This window comes from Saccoglossus kowalevskii, chromosome 2 (genome assembly GCF_978046115.1).
Source record: "Saccoglossus kowalevskii chromosome 2, keSacKowa6.1, whole genome shotgun sequence".
In the NCBI taxonomy this organism is placed as follows: domain Eukaryota; kingdom Metazoa; phylum Hemichordata; class Enteropneusta; family Harrimaniidae; genus Saccoglossus; species Saccoglossus kowalevskii.
In genome coordinates this window covers 10,363,799-10,389,978 of record NC_140642.1, presented here as the reverse complement: position 1 = coordinate 10,389,978, position 26,180 = coordinate 10,363,799, and the positions used below count along the sequence as shown (strand labels likewise).

Genomic DNA, 26,180 nt, shown 5'->3' with positions numbered 1-26,180 from the left:
TAAAACACCAACTAATACACAGTTCCGTTAATTATTCTTTATCATACTCCTCGTATTGCCCGGCCTCGTAACGCTATAGAAAGTGCGCCCTCATACCAGGGCAAAACTTTCCCGTACCACTCCCTGCACCGCGCGCCCAGCTTTCATAATACAAAGGGATTTCAGCTTAATTTTGGAGGGGCGACGCACCCCCAACATTATTTCCGGGGGGCGGCGAACGACCCCTCCCCTCATTGCCGCCGCCATTGTCAAATATGCTAAGTTCAACTTGCACTTTTGAAATCGGAATAAACTGAATGGTGATATACATTATCATTTATCAATGTTTTAAATATAACTGCTTGTATTTTAAATTTAAATTCTCGTATTTTAAATTTGAATGATCATATTTTAAATTTAACTGCTCATATTTTAACATCCGTTTCTTTTATTTTGAATTTAAACACTCATATTTTAAATGTAATTTATTTATTTATTCAAATATTGAGCCCTTCAAAAAGTAAATTGACACAATCACTAAAAACTGAACGGGTATATTCAATTTCTATTTTCACGATTAAAATAAGATCCTGGTTGGCTTATTTTTTTTAATTTAATTTTAATATATTTAATTTTTATTATTATTATTATTAATTTTATTTATAATTATTTATTTTAATATTTGTTTTCACAATAAATTTGCTGCACCGGTGGCTTTCACAAACAAAACAATTATTGCAGCAAAATAATTGTAACGTCAACAAATAATTAAATTAAATAATAATTCGGGGGTGATTTATTTTTACGTGATCATATTGCAAATACAAATATGGCAACGTTTGGAAGAGATTATTGGCGTGGCCGAAAATTACATATTCTAGTAACTCCCATTTGATTTACTGTTGGCTTTTGATATGCTAATTAGGTATCTGACCTGGACGTACTCTAAATCGACCGGAACAGATTACGCATTGTAAATATTTCCCAAGTAATATGATTTGCATCCTGCGTTGAAGGGTCATCGTAATATACCACTGATATACATGTACAAAGTTTCATCGCCACGTTCCCGATCGGCGCAAATCAACACACGTGGTGCGACGTGTGCACTTCCCTGTTTTGACAAAAACAACAACAACGTTGGACCTTATTTTAAAAGTCGTGACGCCCATTTAGAACCAGCCTGTACGAGACGTCGGTAAAGCTATGGAAAGTGACACTCTTGTTTTCTTCGTCAACGGAACGAAGGTACTGATTTTCATAAGTTCGTAAAACTATGCCTTCTAATAAACCAACTCGCAGTCGTGTTTGTGGGAATGATATGTCATTAGTAGCTTTAGTAGTGTAGCTTTTGCAAAACTAGGTCGCCATTGACCTAAACTAGGTCGCCATTGACCTAAACCAGGCCGCCATGGAGCGAAACCTGACCATGCTACCATCCCATAAAAAATAACAAAGAGTATTATCGAGCTACAGAAATGTAGCTACATATGTAGGCGTGTTCTATATGAACCTTCTATTCTATTATAAACTATGTTGTATATTCCCAGCTACATGATCAACACGATAGTTGGGTTTGCAAACCACTGACAGAGATAAAATTTACAAATCCAAAGGTCAGATTGGCTGGTGGGCTGTAAACAACAGTCTGCCAGAAACTACTCCTGTTGCATTAACTATGCATGTCCAATTACTCTCAAGTCTGCATGTTAATATGGCTGAGCAATTTCCACCAATCAGATAGCAAGATTTACTATGTAATAATAATAATAAACTTTATTGATATCGTATCCTTTATAGGATCTTGAGTTAAATTACAATAAAGTGTGGATGAAAAAAAAACCAAGAAAGACAATAAGATAAAATATCATAAAAATGATAACAGAAAAAAAAAAAAAAAAACCTTGCAGATATGCCTTGATATTAATATTGTTGTTTATTTGGATGAGAATGAAGGCTTTTTCATGTTATTTTCTCTAATTTTGAAACATTCGTAAATGTATTTAGCTAGTTTTATAATTGTTTTATTTTCATTGTTGTTCATCATAGCTATAATTTTTTCTTCATCTGTCGTGTTTGGAAGTGACATTTTTGACTTAGTGTTTAGTTGGTTTCTTTCATTTTCATATAATTTGCAGTTAAGCAGAAAATGTTTTTCATCTTCAATTTCGTCTAGGTCACACACAGGGCATTTCCTTTTGCATGCATCTATTTTATTGTAGCGACCCATTTCTATTTGTAGAACATGAGCACTAATTCTTAGTTTTGTTAGTGCTGATCTATGTTTAGAGTCTTTTATTACTGAAAGATACTCCTCATATGAGCAGTCATTTTTTAACATTCTGTATGTGCGCAATTTGTTTTTTTGGTTTTTTCCTTTGTTGTCATCCTGCATTTTTTCTTGACTGTTAATTTTGAATATTTTTCGGAGATTGTCCATAACCTTTTTTGTTATAGAGGCAGCATTATGCAGATGTTGGTTCTCCCACACATTGTTTTCATTTACATATTTTAGTATGCTTTTCACACCAGTTACCCAGTTAGATGTATTGTTTTTGTCAAGCTCCATTCCAAGTTGATATGCTTCATGAACTAGAGTATTTTCATTTTTATTTTTAATTTTTTGCCAATAATTTATTAAGTGCTTTATGCTCGTTAGAAGTAGGGGATACCTACCAAGTTCTAATAGACATGCTAAATTACTAGCTTTACAGTTAACTTGTAACACATATTTACAGAATTTGATGTGTAGCTTCTCCATAGGAAGCATATTATTATGAAGATCTTTGGATTGTAGTATGCAATCACTAGCCCATACTTCACTGCAATAGAGTAGGACTGGTTTGATTATGCTGTCAAATAGTTTCAGGTGTGTTTTTATTGGGATGTTATTTTCTGAGTATAATAGTTGTTTCATTTTGAATAGTGCTTTTGTTGCTCTGTGTTCAAGATCTTCCTGTGCTTTGCTGAGTTTACCTGAAGAATTTATTTTTAATCCTAAATAGGTATATGATGTTACGTTTTCCAATTCTTGTCCATTTATTTTAAATTTGTTTTTTGATAGCATTTTCCCAGATTTGTTGAAAATTATTATTTTTGATTTTGATGCATTGACATCCAGCTTCCACTGTTTGCAATATATTCCTACAGAATCAATGGCATTTTGGAGACCATGTTTTGATTCTGAAAGTAGTAATAAGTCATCTGCATACAGTAAACAAGATAGTTGGTTAGTTAAAAGAGTTGGTGGGTTATTTTGTGATGATTCAATGTGGTATTTGATGTCATTAACATATAGATTGAATAAAAGTTGGCTCAGGTTATCTCCCTGTCTAATCCCTCTGTTTACTGGGAAAGAGGGTGTAAGCCCTGTTTTTGTTTTGACACAACCAAGAGAGTTTTGATAGATTGATTCTATGATATTGTAGAATTTACCAGAGATGTTGTTTTTACGTAGTTTGTAAAGTAAGCCTTGGTGCCAGATTGAATCAAAAGCCTTTTTAAAGTCAATGAAACAAGCAAAGATTCGCTTTTTACTTTTTAAATATTTACTCAGTAACTGTTTAAGTACAAAGATATGATCAGCTGTTCTGAATTTTGGCATGAAGCCAATCTGTTCTTTCATTATAATGTTATTTTCATTGATATGTTTAGTAAGTCTATCTTTTAGTACAGAGGTGAAGAGTTTACTCAGACTATTTACAAGAGTAATTTCTCGATAATTTCCTGGGTCAGCTCGCTCCCCCTTTTTAAAGATTGGCGTGATAATACCCATATTCCAGGCACTAGGAAAGTGACCACTGTTGAGGATATGGTTAAACAGTTTTTGTAGAGGCTTTATCAGGACATTTCTACCAGTTTTAATCATTTCATTTGTTATGCTATCTTCACCGCGAGATTTTCTATTCTTTAAAGCACTGATTGCAGTTTGAATTTCTAATTGAGAGATATTTTGGTCCAGAATGGTAATAGGTGTAATTTTTAGGCTGTTAGCACAGTCACTCTACTAGGAGAGTGACTGTGCTGTCAGTTTCTATTTTTAGGTTGTAATCAAATGGGGTTTCATCTGTATTGAGTATCTTGAAATGTTCATACCACTTTTCAGCATTAATGTTATCACATAACTTATTTTCTTGTCCTCCCTTTAGTTCATTTATTAAATTCCAATATTCTACAGGACGCGAGTTACTCATTGTGTCTAGTTTAGTTAGTATATTATTCTTGTATTCTCGCCTCTTCTTTTTTACAAGCTGTTTATATTTTCGCTTCATATTATAGCATTCAGATCTGAGCTGTTTGTTGTACGGATTAGATGATAATTTAATTGACATTTTATGAACTTCTTTCTTGAGCTTAGTCAATTCACAAGTGTACCACTTAGGGTTATTTTTCTTATTCTTATGTTTTGGGTTTTTTGTCTTTACCTTATGTTTTGTTAAACTTTTACGGGCTGCAGCATGGTAAATATTCGAGAGAAGATCTGTGGCTTTATCGACTGCCTGTTGAGAGTTATCAAAATCAGTTAAATTAAAGTTATTGATTAAGTTACACATATCTTTGCAATGTAGTGCTTCACTAAAAAGAAATTTTCATTTCTCCTTCCAAATATATGTGCATGTTTGCTGTTTTAAAGTTTTTGGGGCACCTGTGTGCAACATATCAGTGGTAGAGATTTTTAGCAAGGCATTTGTTTGAATGTGGTAAGATATCTGGCAGTGATCTGACAAGGTTAAATTCAAAGGATGTACATAAAATAAAGAAATATTTTTAAATAAATTTCTACTAACTATTGTATAATCTACAATGCTACTACCCTGACTCTGGTAACATGTATATTTACCAGTAAGATCCTCTATGACAGTGTCTGTGGCATAGATCTAAAAGTTTATTACCATATTGGTTCTTAACGTGGATGTCTTGAGAGGCTCGTTTTTTGAAGGAATTGTCTGTATTTGTAGAAACGAATATTGAATTGTCAAAAATTGCCACATCTTTTTCACTTTTGGTACGTGCATTGAAGTCCCCCGTTAGAACTACTGAGCCAAATTTTGAATATTTACTAATATCTTTTTCCAACAGTTGAAAAAGGTCTGATTCTTTCCAATCAAAGATGCTGGAGTGTTGTGGACTTAAGTAAAGTGAGCAAAGGAAAATGCTTTCGTCAAGGTTGAAGAAATCTTTGTCTAAACGAGCCCAGATAAAATCTTCACTACTACTTGGTAATTGTTTTATGCCATTTGAATAGATTTTTTTGTAATAAAAGACAATTCCTCCAGAATTGGAGCGGGCCTTTTTATGTTTTTTACTCCTGAAAGAGTGGAAATATGAGTATTTGGGGATTGTTAAATTTGAGTCTCTATCTGTTTTAGTTTCTACTAGGCTGAAAAAATCTGAAGTACTAATTCTAGCTATAAAGCATGGGTCATTAATTTTTTTAACTAAACTACCATAAATGTTCCAAGTTGAAAATGTAAGACAAGTTTTCTTTGCCGAAGAAAAAGTCATGTTAAATAGCTAGATAGGGGAAGGGGGAAAAAAAGAAAAAAATTTGATATAAGTAATAAAGGAATAAAATTCAGTGCGTACTAATATACCTGGTTCTAGGTCAATGCTTTAGTTGATTGCTATGTTCATTGCTACCGGTATTAATTGTCAATAATGTTCATGATGCAGGTAAGCAGGGTCTCAATGTGTTTGTTCTTTGAGGTATTTCGTCTACTGTCTTTGGGTGCACGTGGTCAGTCTTGTAGCTTGTTGTGGTGTTGAGTTTTTGGTGTTTTCATTTGATTCTCTGAAGTGGTGATGATAGTGTGATTTCTTTGATTTTGTACAACTGCTATATATATATAGCGCTTCATGTTGCTAACAATAAAGCGAATGCCAGTGCTGTTTGGGTGAACGTTGTCTTCAAACATGAACGATTTGATTTTGTTTTTTTTCGTCTACAAAGATATACTCTCAGGACAACAGAGCTATTCTCTTCATCTTTATAAATTCTTATAAATTTCAGAATAAACGTTCTATTGGCCGATTAAAAAACAATGGAACGTTTCCAAATGACATTGTTGTGTACTATGCTTGTTGATTGGCTGGTTTCATTCAACTGCCAGTGAAATTTACATTAAGATTTAATGCTTTCCTAAAATTTATTAGACGCAACACTGTCTCCTGGGAGATCGGCAGTGAGGTCACTAAAATTACATAACAGGAACAAAATAAGGATAACAAAATGCGAACAAAAAGGTTCATGTCTGGATTCATAAAATCACAGATGAATAATTATTATTATTAAGTGGAATTTATCTTCCATTTCCCCTTTAACACATAATTCTCCAATCCAGTTTCCAGTTCGAGTTTTTGATTTTGCATGTTAATTGTTCCAATTTTTAGGGGGGGGGGCTGATTATTTGTAGTTCAAATCTGATTATTTGTAGTTCAAAATTTTGGTAACTTCTATTTTAATGTCAAATTCAACATTTCTGTAGATTCTTAATTTATTCATGCTGTATGAATTGTTTGGTGTTTTTATTGCAATTATTTCTTTTTTCAAGTACTACAGTGAATTTCATGAAGGCATGAATATTTTTATATAAAAATATTTAGGAAAGTTGTATAAATTTTGAAAGAGGATTGAAAACAACTTCGACAATCACAGAAAAGAGAGGGGCAAGAGGGGTAGCTGGTACAGTTTTACGGGAAATCAAAAGGGCTTTTTACAATTTACAAGCAAAAAAAAGACGTTTTTACAGTTTACAGTGAAAATTGAATTTTGTAGTGAATTGTGTCATCTAGTCGTTTTACAGTTTCGAAAATATAATTTCCCTGGATTATTCATTATGACTTATTTTATTTGAATGTAAATTCTTGTACGTACCGGGAAAAAGGACACATTCTTACAGTGTACGAAAAAAATATTTGATTGATTACGTTGTACGTCTAGCCTGTGATTACAGAATTACGGAATTTATTTTTTCAATTTACGTTGTACGAACAAAAAAATATTACAATTACGTTGAACGAAAATATTCCTTGCCCCCTCAAATAAGGTTTTGTCAATAAATTATAATATGCAGTTATAATATTCTTTTAGTTGGCTTTCAACCATCATATCAAATGAAAACATGTCTTGCTCCCCATAGACACCCATTATACACGTAGGTGTATTTTTGAACACTCTTTATAGAAAGAACTGACAATATACCCCATATATAAATATACTCTCATAGCTATGTACTCGATAGACTTTAAAAATACTGTATTTTTAAGGTTTATATGGTACTCTCATGCCCCAAAAGACACTCTCATGACCCTATAGACACTCTTATGCCCCTATACTTTCATGACCTCATAGACACTCTCTCATGACCCTATAAGTACTTTCATGACCCCATAGATAATTCCAGAGCACAGGTTTTGTTCTCTATGCAACATTTCATGTTTTACTCACATGTAAAAATAGTTTAAGCTTGTACTAAACTTAAAGTTAGCAATTGATGATGACAACATTTGCAAGGTATCAACTCTTGAGAAATTTAGGCACTAAAGATAGCTTCATGCATTGACAGTGCTTGGTGAAAGTCATTTATTTTATTTCTATTTATAGTTTAGTCTATTTTTTCGACCATTGATTCATCATATGTTTTTTTTTTCATTCATACTAAATTTTGTGTCACATAAAATATCTATCTATTCATCTACTCACATGCTGCCTATGGGTGTTGTCATAGACACTCATGACATCATAGACACTCATGACATCATAGACACTCATGACATCATAGACACATCAGCACTGTCATGTCTGATAGAAACTCTCATGACCTCCATTGTGTGTTCTCACAACCCCATGACCCCAAGAGATACAATCATGACCCCATAGATGGTATCATGACCCCATGGGCAATCGTGACCCCAAGAGATACAATCATGACCCCATAGATGGTATCATGACTCCATGGGCACTCATGACCCCCAAGAGGTACATTCATGACACTATAGATGGTATCATGACCCCCATGACTTTTGTGATACAAATAAGGTGAACAATGGCTTGTTAGCAACTTGCTACCCCAAAATTTCTTCCAGGAGTGCTTAAAAAATAATTTTTTTTTTAAATTTTACACAAAATTATTTCTCAGAACATTGAAACCCCTCCCATAATTTGCCACAGTGCTATTAGGAGAGTTATTTGCCATTGTTAAAAGGCAAGGCCTGATCTGTCAGTCTGTAGTCAAACATGCAAACCACAGGTCAGTCATTCAGGTTATCAATAAGTGCCAATATCCAAATTGAAATAAGATGCTATAAACATCTAGATGTGTGTGACAGAAAGTTTGTGGTAATCAATTATTCAGAGACAAATATAACATTAATAAATGCTTAAGATGAACAAATCATGATAGCAATGTTGAATAATTTGAAACTACAGCAACTTTATTTTTGTGGTTTTTAAAACGAGGCTCTTTAGCTTCTCATTTGCATACAGAAATACAGTTGATGACGTGTGTAGAGGAATATTCTGGGCAGCTTGCATTGCTGATGTATACAAGGCACATTTCTTGTTCGATTTTCTCGTCTTTGGCTAAATTGCCACTCATGCACTTGTTCGTCGAGGAAGAAGAATAGACCATAATGAACACATAATGTTTATTGCATAGGGTTGAGTTAAGATGCGGAATATGTCCTAGATAATAGATAAAAAAAGCCGACTGAAAAATGTATATCGTTAAAAGTAGGTTGAATGGCGCAGTGTTATAAAAGTATGTCTCAAGAGTATATTTTGGCATTTGGTTGTGCACTATAACTTCGGGTTAGAAATCCGGAAACAGTCGGCCGTTTCAGGATAGGTTTATGAAGCTACAGCATGAGTAATATCTCAAATTTACTTGGATACAAGTAATCATTTTAAACAACAAAATCAATAACTGTCCATATATCAGTGAAACAAAAATCTAAAATGGGAAACATGTGGGTGCATGGGCATTTCACAGGCACTTGCTTGTTTTATTGAGTTGAGTTATGCATGTATATATTATTAGTCTTTTACCTGTTCCATGACTGTTCCACTGATATCTAAAGAACCACTCATTAGATTTTGGGTAAAAATCTGTGCATATTAATTACCTAATTTGCATAATAGTCAATTTTTGTTTTTTCCACTGATATCTCAAGTACTGATCGTTACATTTCAATGAAACTTGGTACACAGATGCTCTAGGACGATGCACATACCTAATTAGCTTGGGGTAAAAATCTGTCATACTAATAATCTAATTTGCATAATTAGTAAATTATATCTCAAGTACTAATCACATTTCAATGAACCTTGGTACATGGATGGTCTAGCACAATGCACAGACCTTAGTAGTTATCCATTAAAATATGTGCATATTAATCTACTGATTTGCATAATTATTAGCAAAATTTATGCATTTTCACTTTTTTTTGTGTGTGAGTATTATTAAATAGATTTTAATGAAACATGGTACAATGATCAGTTTTTGGTCAATGTGGTATGACTGTAATATCTTAAGTACTGTTGCAAATAAGAAATAAGAACTTGCAATTAGTGCTATAATTTTATTTTCTGGCAAGATATATGACCAAAATATATAGTTTTATAAATTTTGATTTTTGGTGATACTATACCGGTAGTCTATTATTCAATTACTAACCATACACTATCAATTCATTCAGAAACAACTTACCTGATCACTCGACCAGTGATTTGCATAAATTATGCATGTAGCAATACATTGTGCATAACAATTCAATTTGTGACTAGATGAAAGATGACAGACTTGCAGCCATTTTGCTTTTTTGCCATATTACTTTATCTTAGGCATGAACATTTCCCCTAATGGAGACTGTGTCATTAACAATGACTTATATTCTATAGTAGAATTCTATTATTAACATTAAATGAGAAATAATTATACTAATTTCTGGACATTTGATTTAACAAATAATTGACTTATTTGTATTTAATTCTGTCTAATTATTTATTTGCAGGTCGTTGACAAGAATGTCGATCCTGAAATGACTTTGTTGACATATTTGAGAACTAAATGTATCCTTTGCTATTTTGTCACAAGTACCATGCAAAAACCCATTACATTACATGTACCATGTTTCCACCAGGCATTGTCCATTACAGACTGGTCGGGAAAACACATCACATTACATGTACCATGTTCCCACCAGGCATTGACCATTGCAGACTGGTCGGGAAAACACATCACATTACATGTACCATGTTCCCACCAGGCATTGACCATTGCAGACTGGTTGGTGAAAACCCTCCACATTACATGTACCATGTTCCCACCAGGCATTGTCCATTGCAGACTGGTTGGTAAAAACCCTCCACATTACATGTATCGTGTTCCCACCAGGCATTGTCCATTGCAGACTGGTTGGTAAAAACCCATCACATTACATGTACCATGTTCCCACCAGGCATTGTCCATTGCAGACTTGTTGCTAAAAACCCATCACACTACATGTACCATGTTCATACCAGGCATTGTACATTGCAGACTGGTTTGTAAAAAAAACTCCACATTACATGTACCATGTTCCCATCTGGCATTGTCTATTACAGACTGGTTGGTAATAACACATCAAATTACATGTACCATGTTCTCAACAGGCATTGTTCATTGCAGACTGGTTGGTAAAAAAACTCCACATTACATTACCGTGTTCCCATCAGGCATTGTCCATTGCAGACTGGTTGGTAAAAACACTCCACATTACATTACCGTGTTCCCATCAGGCATTGTCCATTGCAGACTGGTTGGTAAAACATTCCACATTACATGTACCATGTTCCCACCAGGCATTGTCCATTGCAGACTGGTTGGTAAAAAAACTTCCACATTACATGTACCATGTTCCCACCAGGCATTGCCCATTGCAGACTGGTTGGTAAAAAAACTTCCACATTACATGTACCATGTTCCCACCAGGCATTGCCCATTGCAGACTGGTTGGTAAAAAAACTTCCACATTACATGTACCATGTTCCCACCAGGCATTGCCCATTGCAGACTGGTTGGTAAAAAAACTTCCACATTACATGTACCATGTTCCCACCAGGCATTGCCCATTGCAGACTGGTTGGTAAAAAAAACTCCACATTACATGTACCATGTTCCCACTAGGCATTGCCCATTGCAGACTGGTTGGTAAAAACCCATCACATTACATGTACCATGTTCCCACCAGGCATGGCCCATTGCAGACTGGTTGGTAAAAAAAACTCCACATTACATGTACCATGTTCCCACCAGGCATTGCCCATTGCAGACTGGTTGGTAAAAAAAACTCCACATTACATGTACCATGTTCCCACCAGGCATTGACCATTGCAGACTGGTTGGTGAAAACCCTCCACATTACATGTACCGTGTTCCCACCAGGCATTGCCCATTGCAGACTGGTTGGTAAAAAAAAACTCCACATTACATGTACCATGTTCCCACCAGGCATTGTCCATTGCAGACTGGTTGGTAAAAACCCTCCACATTACATGTACCATGTTCCCACCAGGCATTGACCATTGCAGACTGGTTGGTGAAAACCCTCCACATTACATGTACCGTGTTCCCACCAAGCTTTGTCCATTGCAGACTGGTTGGTAAAAAAAAACTCCACATTACATTTGTTCTCACCAGGCATTGCCCATTGCAGACTGGTTGGTAAAAAACACTCCACATTACATTACCATGTTCTCACCAGGCATTGCCCATTGCAGACTGGTTGGTAAAAGAACTTCCACATTACATGTACCATGTTCCCACCAGCCATTGTGGATGGCTGTTTTTATGTGAACTTGTAACTCAAGTTTCATAAACACGTATTGTGTAGGAACTATGTTCAAACAGTGATTGACATTTTTGAAAATTGTGTACCAGACACCAGGCCACTAATTTCTAAATTTCTCCAACCCTGTCATAATGTTACAATTCCTGCATTAAAAATATGTGTTTCCATTCCAAGTACGCACCACAAAAACTCAACATTTTGCAGAAACACACAATGAATAATTTCCAATTTTAAATGGTTACGTTCAGAGGAAAACTTTACCCCAAAATATTATAACAAATTTAAAGAATACCATTAGAAATTTGTACAAGGCATGTAAGTTTTACTTTGCACAAGCCCAACTGAAAAATTACTTATCTCCGGCATACAGGCCGGCAATAATTTCAAACGCTAAATTAATAACATTTTATTATAGGTACATTGTTGTTGTTGTTTTCCTGATCAATGTACTTTCAGTGAACTTTACTGGAACAAAACTTGGATGTGCCGAAGGAGGATGTGGAGCTTGCACTGTTATGATATCTAAATACTCGCCTTCAGAGAACCAAATAAGGTGGGTAATTGTATAGGAGGTGTACGTGATGAACAAAGAATTGTTCTGGTTATCATAATTTCGAGGGCCAGGCTGCATCTGACACTTCTCTTTGTAGCATCATTGAAATATGGGCTACCACGTACATGCTTAAAAGCTCATATGACTATTGCCACCATATTGGATATCTGCATAAAATTTTCTTTGGAACAATTCACCTAATTTTTACCAAGTGCATTAACATTTGACAATCTGATTATGAATGGTCACATATTTGGGTTGGAAAAAACATTTTTTTTCAGTCTTTGCAAGCAACTGAAAAGTATCTATAGATATAGCGCGCTAACATTGGATAAGCTGATATTTGGTAAAATTTAAACTAAAAGTGGTTCATTAGTAAATTTGATTACAGCAACAAAAATGTACCATCTTTAGAACCCATGACTATATACTCATCTCAAACTATTCAATTGTGTACATGCAGTTTGCAATATGGCCTTTCCTTGGATCCCTGTGATGCTGAAACTAACAAATCATATTCTTTGTCACCAGCCATTATTCTGTGAATGCATGTTTATCACCAGTTTGTGCTGTGCATGGATTGGCTGTCACCACCGTTGAAGGCATTGGCAGTACGAAAACCAGACTGCATCCTGTGCAGGTATACCTTACCTACAACTTGTCACCAACTTGTCTTATAAACTGTACAGCAATATATATATACAGTATATTTAGGTACAATGCAGTGATAACATGTGGTATTTCAAAACATAGTATTAATATTTTTTTTGCAAGTAATAGCATTCATTATTACCTGTAGATTTTGCAGTCATTTCAATTTCATAAACGTTGTGTAGACAGAACTACTTTTTAAGACAATTTTAGACATACTGATTTTATTGCACCAAATTAATGAGGAGATTCAAGTGTCTTGTTTTTGTGAATAGGAACGAATAGCTAAAGCCCATGGATCTCAGTGTGGGTTCTGTACTCCTGGTATAGTAATGTCCATGTATACACTGTTAAGAAATAATCCCCAACCTTCCTATGATGAGATGATGGCTGCATTTGAAGGAAACTTGTGTCGTTGTACAGGATATCGACCTATTATACAAGGATACAAAACTTTTACTAAGGTAAATATTTATTGTCAGGACTATACATGTAGATTGCCATACCGGTCTCTGTTGGCAGTAAACTTCTCATTGAAATTATATTCCATTACACTTTTGAATGAGTTGACTTGACATTTTTTTTAATGTGTTTTTTTGTGTGTAAAACATCATACGACAAATACCCGGTAGTGACTAATAAACATATCACAAGAAATAATCTGAGAGCTATCAATGCTGCAATTTGCGATTTCAACATTTTTAATTATTACTACAAATAAAGACTGCCACACAAATGTTAATATAAAAAATTGTGAAAGATGAACTATTATTACTATTAACTATTGTGAAAATAGAGTTTGAATATGTGAATGAACTGTGAAATGAATGGGAATTTAATTTTGGAAGAAAGGATTAAAAGACCACATAATGGGATTTTATTTAGACTAAACTATTTTTCATTGATCTATACTGTAAAACTAGCATCAGTGAACTTTGCCAGCTGAAAACATTGCGATGCAATTGACAATCACCACTCCTTTTGCAATCATAGATACCTGACATTTCAGTGCATAAACATAGAATCCTTACTTTATTAAGAACAAATTAAACTAAAAAAATAATCCTTGAAATTACATGAATAATGGCAACGAGATGTTGCTTTCAATCATCAAGGAAAAAATCATGTACTCTGTGCTGGTGTATTTATGATTCCTTTTGTCAGCCAGCATACATTGGATACAATGTCACAAAGTCTGTTATATGGCCATGGTTGGTGGTCTCCAGTACTAAGGCCTTCTATGAATGCTGTATTTCAGGAGGTCAGGTTTTATCTCATTTTTTATCGAGCCTCTCGTCTACAGTTGAATAACCTGCCTTGATTTATATTACTAATAGCACAGTCCCTCTATCTCAAGTCTAGAAACGCTTGGCAGTCTATTGTCCCAGGGCTGGTTGTGGGTAAATAAACCGTTCACACCTTGGACAATTAGTTAGAAAGCTGAGCGCACACTATACTTGAGCACTGCAATCATAAACTGCAAACAGAACAAATTACTGTGATTTATCAAAATACGGACATCTGAGAGAAAAACTAACCACATCACCAAAAAGTAAATGTACATAAAATTATCTAATAATAATAGAAAGACTTGCCGGCTAAATAATTGTGTTGAGCTTCTAAGTCTATATAAAGTATCAAAATATATGGGCTTTTTCGGTTGTAAAAACTAGAATATGCAGGGAACAATGAATTGATCATTTCAATAGAATGCTCTGCTATCAAGTGACTATGCTTCTCGGAAAGCCATACGGGTAATTCACACCTAAGACAATAGCTGTTTCCAGACCTGGAATAGAGGGACTGTGCTAAATAGGCAAACCTCTTCAGTTCAGAGATATCACACCCCTGAAAGACCTGGTAACTTCTTGAAGACATCCAATTTTCCACTGTCTATAATATTGCTGATTTAGGTGGATTACCATTTGATCAATGCATTTTATTTTTTTAGCTCTATTGTCGATTTTGTCGAGCAGAGCTTTAATATCATATGAGTGATTGTCGGTCAGTGTTCATCGTAGTCTGTGTCAATGTTTTACTTTTTTACTTCTTCTTGAAAACTACAAGCCTGAATGCTTTGATACTTGATGTATATGTACCTTGCGTAGGCCTCTCTTAGATTTGTTCATTTCATGATGATATCTTCAATTCTCTAATTTTGATGAATATTTTTGTCATTTTTGGTAAAAAGTGATATATTCGACTTCTTGTTAAAAACCGCAAGTCTGATTGCTTTGATAATACATATATAGGTACTAGATGTGGACCTCTCTCAGATTTGTTCATTTCGTGATGATGTCTTTAATTCTCTAATTTTAGTGAATATTTTTGTTATTTTGGGTAAAAAAAATTAATTTTTCGACTTCTGGTTAAAAAGTTAAAACCGCAAGTCTGATTGCTTTGATATTACATATATAAGTACTACATGTGGACCTCTCTCAGATTTGTTCATTTTGTGATGATATCTTTAATTCTTTTATTTTGGTGAATATTTTTGTCATTTTTGGTAAAAAGTGATATTTTCAACTTCTTGTTGAAAACCGCAAGTCTGGTAGATTTGATATTACAAATATAGATACTACATGTGGACCTCTCTCAGATTTTTTCATTTCGTGATGATATCTTCAATTATCTAATTTTGATGAATATTTTTGGTGAAAAGTGATATTTTACGAATTCTTGTTGAAAACAGCATAATGTTCATTTTCTAATGATATCTTCAGTTCTTTAATTGTAATGTGCATTGGTAACAGCGGAGCTATCTCTGATGACAGGCTGGTGTTTTTCATTTGTGTCAAATGAGTCTTGCAAACAAGGCTGTTGTATCATCTCGGATCAAGTTTAAAACATCATGGGCTTGTTGTAATTTTTCTGATTTTATGTAAGGATTGTGTATGAGTTTTTTGTTTTGCATCGATCTTATCATCTATGATACTCCTTGTGAAGCTCATTAATATTCATGAATATTTAACAAGATGTTTAAGTGGAATTCTATGCAAAAATAAAATAAGTCTTAATAAGTATTTTACAGTAACTGTTTTTAGCAATAATAAAAGTTGCTGGTTGGTAGAATATCAGTGATAAAAATTGTGAAAATACAGTGGTGATACTGGTATGTAGGAGTATAATTTGATTGTAGACTCCAATTTGTTTTTCAATTTCCATAATTTTTTGTTGTTATTTTTGGCTCAATCCTGAGTTTCTGCAGTTTTGCATACTAATTACCCATTTTCAATGTAACTTAAATTGATATATAGCTTCTCTGGGGTAAGCTATATACATGATTTGTGTAGGGTTGAATTTAGTGCGTACTGATTACTCAATTCAATTAGCCAATTTATAGGTGTTCCACAGATATCTTCAGTAACACTCATCAAATTTACGTGGTCTTGGATAATCCACAACTGATTAGTTTAATGGATGAATATTATTTAATTAACTTAATTTGCATAAATTTTCTGTAATTAATTTTTATCATTTCATCCAGGGCTAATTTTAAAATGTGTTTATCTGGCAGACTATATAATCTCTGCTAGTATTTAATTTGAGCAAAAATAATTTTATTGGTAATCTACCAAGTTCTGCTTAAAACCACAAATTGGCATCATTTCATTGGCCCAAATTTCAGCACCATACATGAGTATAGGTGAAATTAACTGGTCAAAAAATGTAATACTCGATAGAAATGACACACAAGACGGGATTGTCATTTGAAGTGGAGAAAGTGAGTGTAACACAAGGTATTGCCATGTGTCACGACATAGTGACACCAAAAACCACTGAGTGTCATTATGAGGTGGTGACATCATTATGAGGTGGTGACATCATTATGAGGTGGTGACATCATTATGAGGTGGTGACATCATTATGAGGTGGTGACATCATTATGAGGTGGTGACATCATTATGAGGTGGTGACATCATTATGAGGTGGTGACATCATTATGAGGTGGTGACATCATTATGAGGTGGTGACATCAATATGAGGTGGTGACATCATTATGAGGTGGTGACATCATTATGAGGTGGTGACATCATTATGAGGTGGTGACATCATTATGAGGTGGTGACATCATTATGAGGTGGTGACATCATTATGAGGTGGTGACATCATTATGAGGTGGTGACATCATTTGACAGAAGACTAAAGATGTATTTGACTTTGGTCATTTTAAAGGGCGACACCAATTTCAAAATGCAGGGGGTGGTTTTGTGAACTGCAGAAGTTACATACAGCGAGGCATTCAGATAGTATGCTAAGATGTAGCAAATGGTTGAGCAAATGAATCTTTACCCTAATCTTCATCTCTGTGACTTCATCGAATTGAGGACAAAGACATTTACAATGACTTGTTGTCTTTCAGGAATATTGCTGTGGTGATGCTGGAGTTAATGGATGTTGTCAAAATCAAAATGCAACAACACAACAGGAGGAGGAGGAAATGGTATGTAAAAGTCATCAATATTTTATAACGCAAAATAATAAGTGTCATATTCTATTGAGTTTTCTCGCAACAAGCCCTTACTGACTGAGAACTGAGCCGTCTAGACTGAGCCTTGGGTCCTTATTAAATTAAAATAGTCCATATTTATCTATTTATTTATTTTCTATCAAACATGTGTTTGGTCATTTCATAGCTCATTTAATTTGTAGAAAAAAATGATACCGGTAATACACTTTTCAGATGTCATGACAAAGTTATTGGATATACTGAACAAAATTCCTTGTATTGAATGGGGTTGAGTTAATAATTTAATGCAGCTGGTCTGTTTCTTCTTTTTTATATGATAATTCCCATGTTATATTTAATTTTAATTTTAATAGTTTATTTATATATTTATTATATGTGTTTTTATATATGATAGGAATAGTCTTACTAAAATTAGAATCATTTCTCCATCTACTAAGTACAAATGATGGTTTCATTGTCAACAATCTGGGCAAATTTATTAGTTTTTATTTGGATGCAGTTCAAAAACAATGACTTTTGGATTGATCTTTGTATTTTCATCAGTGCGTTAGTCTTTACATTCGTCTGGACCTGTATCATTTCATGACATGAGTTATTAGCTTAATTTTAAATAACAATAAACTATATTTTTTAGTCCCCATTGAGACACAGTCCGAAAACGAGGACTTATGGATTGACCTCTGTGCGTGTGTATATCTTAGACATGCCTTGACGATCTGATTCAAGATGGCCGAATGGCAGCCATTTTTGTGGTGAAAAATCATCAAAATCAAGCATTTATGGATGGATTTTGTTTAAACTTGTTACATACATTAGACATTATGGGTTCCTGATGCATGTCATTTTATTTTTTAGATCGGATTAAAAATGGCTGACGCACTGTCATTTTATTTTAATGAATGGGCTCCTAGAGCCATATCTCTGACATGCTTTGACTGATTATATTCATTCTATACACATCATATTATAGAATATATAAATGTATTCAAAATGGCCGACCGTGGCCATTTTGTTTTAATTAATGCTGTTCCAAAGCAATATCTCTCAGTATGGACAAGTACTCATTTGACAATCAGATACAACATGTCAATCATGTTAATGTTAAAAAATCATAATCAAGCATCAGCTTCTGGATTCATATCTCTGACATGTTTATGTTCCAAGTATAAACAAAACTATCCTAAATTTGATAACTGATGGGGAATGTGCCATGCATGGCTTGTTTTGTTATTTATTTTATATGTTGCACATTTTAATGTTGTGCTTGTGTTGTGTTTTTAGTTGAACATAAATATCATATTCACTACATGATTTCATATCTAATAAAAATATGTTATATACTGTTAATTTATTGTTCAGTTGTCTTCCACTAAGCTGTATAATGCAAATGAGTTTGTACCATTTGATCCTACACAAGAGCCAATATTTCCACCAGAATTGAAGGTAAGTCAATATACTCTGTGACTTGTATGTTAGAGGATACTCTGCTTGAGTTTATGAATTTTAAAACTTGTTTTTAGTATATTTATTAGTTCATTCTGAGCTATTACTACTGCAAAAAATATTCAGTTGAAAATAATTAGTATTTTATTGTGAATACTATTGTGCTTATTGATATGTGTGTAAACCACATAATAGAACCACCCAACAGATTTAAATGTAATTTAATTTGGTGCATACAGAATGAGAAATAATTTTAGATATTTCCTATTTCTGTTTAATGTTTCCAATATTCTTACTTACAGATTGCATAAATTATAATTTTTCTTATAGTATAATCATAATTTTATTATTTATGTTATAATACTAAGAATCATGCAGATCAATATAGTAAGACCGTGCAGTTCTGTAGCGATAGATTGAAATGGATCAGACCAGTGTCAATTGATGAAATACTGGACTTAAAAGCTCAGTATCCAGACGCAAAGCTAATTAATGGTAACACAGAAGTAGGTAGGTAGTAGTTTACAAGATGTATGATGAGTTTCAATTCTTAATTTCTGTAAAACTCATTGATTTCACTGCTTGGAATGTTTGCCATTTGATAATTCTAAGACAAAATTTCACAAAGTTACTGACACACTATGTCATAGGATCCAAAGAAAATGTTCATTGCTACAAAATTTATCACTAATTCTTGAAAGTCAAGGTCATCTCAAGATCACATGTCACTTTGTCATATTGTCTAACTTTGTAATTTTCAATTCAATCACATGTCACGTACAGTAACCAAATAATGCAAAAATATATTGGCAAGGTCACTTAATTGTAATATAATTTTTAACATTGCTCTTGTTAATTTAGGTGTTGAAGTGAAATTTAAGAACCAACACTATCCAGTATTATTGACTCCATCACATATACCAGAACTGAAGAGAGTTGAAATAACTGATACTGGTGTGGTTTTTGGAGCATCTGTTTCACTCTCAGTGATAGATAAAGTACTCAAGAACCAAATAGAATCACTTCCAGGTTAGACTTTGATTAAATCATTTCTGTGTCCACTTATGATTGAATTACATTCAGATCAGGTCAGGTCAGTTATGATTAAATCACTTCCAGATGTATGTTATGATTGAATTACTTCCAGGTCAGGTCAGGTAAGGTAAGGTAAGGTCAGTTATGGATTGAATTGAATTGCTTCCAGGTCAGGTCAGTTGTGGATTGAATTACTTTCAGGTCAGTTATGGATTGAATTACTTCCAGGTCAGATCAGGTCAGGTCAGTTATGGATTGAATTACTTCAAGGTCAGGTCAGTTAAGATTGAACCACTTTTACCTCAGGTAAGGTCATTTCAGTTATGGATTCAATTACTTCCAGGTAAGGTCAGGTCAGGTCAGCTCAGGTCAAGTCAAGTCAGTTATGGAATGAATTACTTCCAGATCAGGTCAGTTATGATTGAATCACTTCTACATCAGGTCAGGTCAGGTCAGGTCAGGTCAGGTCAAATTACTTCTAGGTCAGGTCAGGTCAGTTGAAAATCAGTATTGTTTGATTCATCACATTTCTTCGGCCACCACTAAACTGTGATTTATTAATAAGTTTTCAAAGCTTAGCATTGTATAAAGGGGTAAGGTAACCTGTACCATAACTTACCCACTTTCTTTAACCCGGCTACGTAAAATCATTTTAACCCAAGTTAAAAATTGTTAAACCTAATTAAAACTTTATATATAGTTTAATTAAATTGCATTTTCACATAGGATTGCAATTTAGTTATCACATTGCAATGTTATATATCATTGCAGTTTAATTCAAAATCACAAATCAAGGTTTAGTGCTGTAGTGGTCACCTATTTCTTTGACATTTATAATTTATATTTTCAGTACCATGAGTTGAAAAATCATATTTTGTTACTTGTTATGAATTAAAAAATCTGTTGAATACTATTATTTTTTTTGGAAAAGTTCCAAAAACCAATATTTAGTAAAAAGGAAACCAAAATTAATGTTCTATGAATTAGTAATTGTGCAATGCTTTTGAAACTTTGAGTGGTATAGTGGTATGTTTTTGTGTCCAATTTACTAAGTCAAATGTCCACAAACAGCATTAATTTGTTATGTATACTACAGTCTGCCACGGAATTAAGTATCAGTACTAATTGTAGTCTATTATCATTAAATATGCTGTACTCTATTATCATTCTTGTTTCTATTTCAGAATATAAGACTGGTGTATTTTCTGCTATTGTGGAAATGTTACGTTGGTTTGCTGGTCCACAAGTTAGGAATGTGTCGGTAAGATCATCTTTGATTCATGTACTCATATACTATACAGAATATTAGGGTGATTATGCAGAGCTTATCATGATGGATCTCTGCATTTTGAACTTTTTCTCTATGGACTAAGATTAAATCTAATTATTTATAGTGATCGATTCTGCCCTGACATGCTCAATCATGTTGGAGGGGGCAGAGTAGCATCGCTATTTCACATCACATTGCTTCTGCTAAACTCCTCAATGGTTAAAACTAACATTACATTATGCAGTTAGTGATAATAACTTAAATTTTAATTTAATTATTGTGAATACATTTGATTTCTTCTAAAAATATTTGAGCCAGAATTCTTTCATTCCTACCCTGTCCATTTCATGGAATGAGTGACAGCAGTCAAAAATGTATATATGCCTACCATTTGCATTAATTATTACAAAATAAAATATATCATTCAAATTGGTTTTCACCAAAAAATACTTTTTAAGATAACTAATGTTAGATAGATGTTTGATAGTAAAATGGATCACTATTCATTATATGATAATTAGTGACGCATGTCATTATTCATTAGATGATAATTAGTGACACTGGTCGCTATTCATTAGATGATAATTAGTGACACAGGTCACTTCATTAGATGATATTTAGTGACACAGGTCACTATTCATTAGACGATAATTAGTGACACAGGTCACTATTCATTAGATGATAATTAGTGACACAGGTCACTATTCATTAGATGATAATTAGTGACACAGGTCACTATTCATTAGATGATAATTAGTGACACAGGTCACTATTCATTAGATGATAATTAGTGACACATGTCACTATTCATTAGATGATATTTAGTGACACAGGTCACTATTCATTAGATGATAATTAGTGACACAGGTCACTATTCATTAGATGATATTTAGTGACACAGGTCACTATTCATTAGATGATAATTAGTGACACATGTCACTATTCATTAGATGATATTTAGTGACACAGGTCACTATTCATTAGATGATATTTAGTGACACAGGTCACTATTCATTAGATGATAATTAGTGACACAGGTCACTATTCATTAGATGATAATTAGTGACACAGGTCACTATTCATTAGATGATAATTAGTGACACAGGTCATCATAATTTATAGTAGTGACACAAGTTAAAATTCATTAGATTATCTAATTATTACCGGTAACTTGCGTTATAATTGTAATAGTCTTTTCTTCTGATTTCAGGCAATCGGTGGTAACATAATTACAGCTAGTCCAATATCTGACTTGAACCCCTTATTAATGGCTGCCGGATGTAAACTGACTTTAATATCTAGAAGTAAGTGTTTTAATCGCAGATGTTAAGTGGTATTCAATACATTGATTAATTAAAATATTATTACAATTAATATTTCGTCATAATTTTCTTTCTGTCATAATGATATGTTTAGGTGGTACCAGAAATGTTGTTATGAATGACACATTTTTCACTGGGTACAGAAAAACTTTACTAGAAAAAGAAGAGATTTTACTGTTTGTTCACATTCCACATACAAGACAGGTAAGTGTTTGAAAGGTGAAGAATTCCTTGTAGTTGACGAGGGGAACTGTGATACTGTATTTTCAAATCAAAATTCAATTTTGCTGATCAAGACAAATTTTTAATGAATTTGGAAAGTGTTAAAAACGTAGATCTGCATGTTGATTGTACTTTGGATATATACACCTACACAATGGAAAGTCTGGATGAATGTGAATATAATGATAAACTATCATTTCAAATATGATGTTGTAGTTTATGCTGCTCAACTTGATATCTCTGTTGTGTTTTCCATGTGAATATGTGTTACAATTAAATCATAGAAGGCCAAGTAGAATGAAGTAAGTAATGATCTTTGTATGCTAAACTTTTACCTAAGGTAATCAAAACAATAAGCTGTTTGTTATCAATTATTTTTTTTCTATAGGATGAATATTTTTATGGTTACAAACAGTCGCCAAGACGTGAAGATGACATCGCCATAGTCAATGCCGGTATGAGGGTCATTTTTGAACCAGGCACACATATAGTTAGAGAGATTGCACTAAGTTTTGGCGGAATGGCTCCTACTACTGTCTTGGCAACTAAAACAATGAAAGCCTTGGTTGGCAGGTGAGAATCAGTTATTGTATGTGTTGTTAGAATGACTCAGTCCTGCAGTAACTGGAAACTCAGAAAATTCTAACAGCGCTGACTTTTGTTTTCGTGCTACAAACTTTCTCAACAAGTTCTAAAAAAGTCACGTACAATTGTCTATTTCTTTTCAATTTCCAGAAAATGGGAAGAAAATATGCTGGATGATATATGTGAATTGTTAAAGAAGGATTTACAGTTGTCGCCATCAGCCCCTGGTGGAATGATAGAATACCGAAAAACTCTCACCGCTAGTTTCTTCTTCAAATTTTACCTTACCGTGATGAATAAACTCCATGCAAAAGAGGTAATAACAGGGTACCCCCAGCAAAGAAAGGACTAATTTTCAATTACAGTATTTATACCAATATTGATCATGTGACCTATTGTTCTGATCATGTGACCTATTGTTCTAGCCATGTGTTTATTTCTGTTATGCCACACTTGAGTTGTATTCTCACTAGATGAAATAAGGCAATGTCACAACGCCTTTTATTTGAGAACGTTGTTAAAATGTGTGTGTGAACAGAATACGCCATTGTGGCGCCGGCACCATCGTAAAAGGGGTGGACCAGATCCTAAACGCTGTTGTCACACCGGCTCTTGCACAATGGAATGTACTGTGTGAACACAATACGACGGCCAAAAGCCCTCTATCGCCCACTTATTTATGCTTGACATTACACAAGAAGTCAAATTTTCTAGCCAATCTCTGTTATCCAACGTTCGTAACACTATTTCTTCTTACCAGTTATTTCTGCGTTGTTGCCTTCTTCTCGAGTGTAAAAACACATGGAAAAACAGAAACAAAGCAAATGCATTTACAGGAGGGGACGCCATTTTGTCGATTCATCTTTCTTTTGTTATTGACCTTTCTGTGATATGATTCGTTGATGGCGCAAAACACTGGTGTTTTTGCTAAGTGACAACGCGAGCAGACAATTCAACAGATTAGCTAATATTTGCACAACCAAAAAACACCTTCGTTTTTTAGACATGTGAGAACATGTGAGCTTTGATCTTTTGTAGATTTTTAATCAGCCACAGTTTTCATCATATACAGATTAGTAATCACCACGATTTGTTTCATTTGCATTTTAGTAATAACCATGATTTTTTCATTTGCATATTAGTAATAATCACATGTAGATTGGTAGTTTGCACATTTGTTAGTGTACGATCTTCAAACTTCCCCATGTTTCAAGGTTTGGAATGAATGCGAGTTGTTTCTCAACTAAGCTTGAACCTTGACTCTTATACTGGTACTGATACATTAGTCACAAATCATGTCTTGTATTCATGCTGTTTCAAGTGTAACAGTCTCACTTGCAGTCAGTTTTTCATTCAATTTAACTCCTTCTGACAGGTTATTGAAGCCTCAGTTCCCTCATCTTACAAGACTACCATATCACCTTTACAAAGAGATAACATCAAAAGTTCTCAGTTGTATCAGGTGAGTTTTTACAACACAATGTGTTAACGACAATTAATATACAATAATAGGGCTTTGGGAGAAGCAAGACCTTTCTTAAACAGTTTATGGAAGAATTTTGGTACATTAATATGTGTTCTAATTGGTAATAATTTGCTAGTGTTTGAATTATGTTAATGATAAGTGCTAAATTAGTTAAACTAATCAAATAAGACAATATCAAATTTTTGTTTGTGTATAGATAGATAGATAGGTCTCTCCAGCTTTCACATTCCTATGTATATCTTGTCATTCTCTCATCATCATTCATAATCCTGTTATTCCTCCTGTTCTCTTCTATTTCTTCTTCCATTATTCTGCCATCCATCTCTTGTCATCCCCCTTTCATGATTCTCCCGTACTCCTTTCAGATTTCTCGCATCCTTCTCACATACTCCTTCCAAACTTCTCCTGTGTGTCTTTCCTATCATTACCTTCCCTATTTTAGATTGATTTATTCAGAATTCATTTTAATTTGATTGTTGCTTTTGGAGTCGTCACCTGCGCATGCGTCAGATGGCCATAGCGTGTCATTGTTTACAAACAAGCCTCTACCCACCCTTTGCGTTTTTAGCGTGTGTTGTTATCGTCATTTGGCACTCAATTCCTGCGCAGGTGACGACACTCCTGCTTTAATACTGTACCAACACTAATTATGGGTTTACATGTTTACTGCTTATTGTTTACCATTATAGGAAGTTGCTGATGGTCAGCCTGCAGATGATGCAGTAGGTCGACCCTTAGTTCATCTTTCAGCTTTTAAACAAACAACTGGAGAAGCAATTTACTGTGATGACATCCCTCCCATAAATGGTATTTATTTTAACTCGTGTTCAATATCGTGATTTGTTAAAACACATAATTACCTTATTGTCGATCCAAATTCAGCTTTAAATGACCCTCAGACAATTTATTGACCTATGCTGAGCCTCAGTTAACTCTAACTATTAAAGTTAAAAATAAAATAATTAAAAGTTTATTATTATATGTTGCACGTATTGTAAACATATGCTACATTTGTTGTGGGTAGCAGACAATTTATCAAACATTTCCTAAAAAGTAATTTATTTGAATTTTACAGATATGTTTCCTAGTCTTGTCTTGTTATGCATACTAGTGTATTAAATAGACATTGAATATAGACAGTCAAAAGAAAAAATTATTTTATCAGCAATCATTAGAATTGTTGTGAATGCAAATTAAATTGCTGTTACATTAGTCATCTTTCTTCACATTAATGAACCCGGTATGCTGAATACAATTATTTTTTTTGACTCACGTGTGCGAAGCACAAAAGGGAGTCTTTGCAGTTACCCTGTCTGTATGTATGTATGTATGTA

The 26,180-nt window shown here is 33.9% G+C and overlaps 1 protein-coding gene across 2 annotated transcripts in view; it reads left to right on the top strand.

Moving 5' to 3' along the window:
* The first annotated feature begins 964 nt into the window (after positions 1 to 964).
* LOC100374711 (xanthine dehydrogenase/oxidase-like) overlaps positions 965 to 26,180 on the top strand; it is a 67,454-nt gene continuing 42,238 nt past the window's right edge. For both annotated transcript variants that reach the window (XM_085491015.1, XM_078010634.2), the window contains exons 1-16: positions 965 to 1,227; positions 9,991 to 10,048; positions 12,265 to 12,361; positions 12,893 to 13,001; positions 13,288 to 13,476; positions 17,376 to 17,456; positions 18,843 to 18,926; positions 19,295 to 19,436; positions 19,788 to 19,955; positions 21,146 to 21,222; positions 22,442 to 22,535; positions 22,648 to 22,757; positions 23,164 to 23,348; positions 23,511 to 23,676; positions 24,736 to 24,822; positions 25,536 to 25,653. In XM_085491015.1, coding sequence (XP_085347141.1) covers positions 1,186 to 1,227; positions 9,991 to 10,048; positions 12,265 to 12,361; positions 12,893 to 13,001; positions 13,288 to 13,476; positions 17,376 to 17,456; positions 18,843 to 18,926; positions 19,295 to 19,436; positions 19,788 to 19,955; positions 21,146 to 21,222; positions 22,442 to 22,535; positions 22,648 to 22,757; positions 23,164 to 23,348; positions 23,511 to 23,676; positions 24,736 to 24,822; positions 25,536 to 25,653 — 1,807 coding nt within the window. In that variant the 5' untranslated portion in view covers positions 965 to 1,185. The remainder of the gene's footprint in view (positions 1,228 to 9,990; positions 10,049 to 12,264; positions 12,362 to 12,892; positions 13,002 to 13,287; positions 13,477 to 17,375; positions 17,457 to 18,842; positions 18,927 to 19,294; positions 19,437 to 19,787; positions 19,956 to 21,145; positions 21,223 to 22,441; positions 22,536 to 22,647; positions 22,758 to 23,163; positions 23,349 to 23,510; positions 23,677 to 24,735; positions 24,823 to 25,535; positions 25,654 to 26,180) is intronic.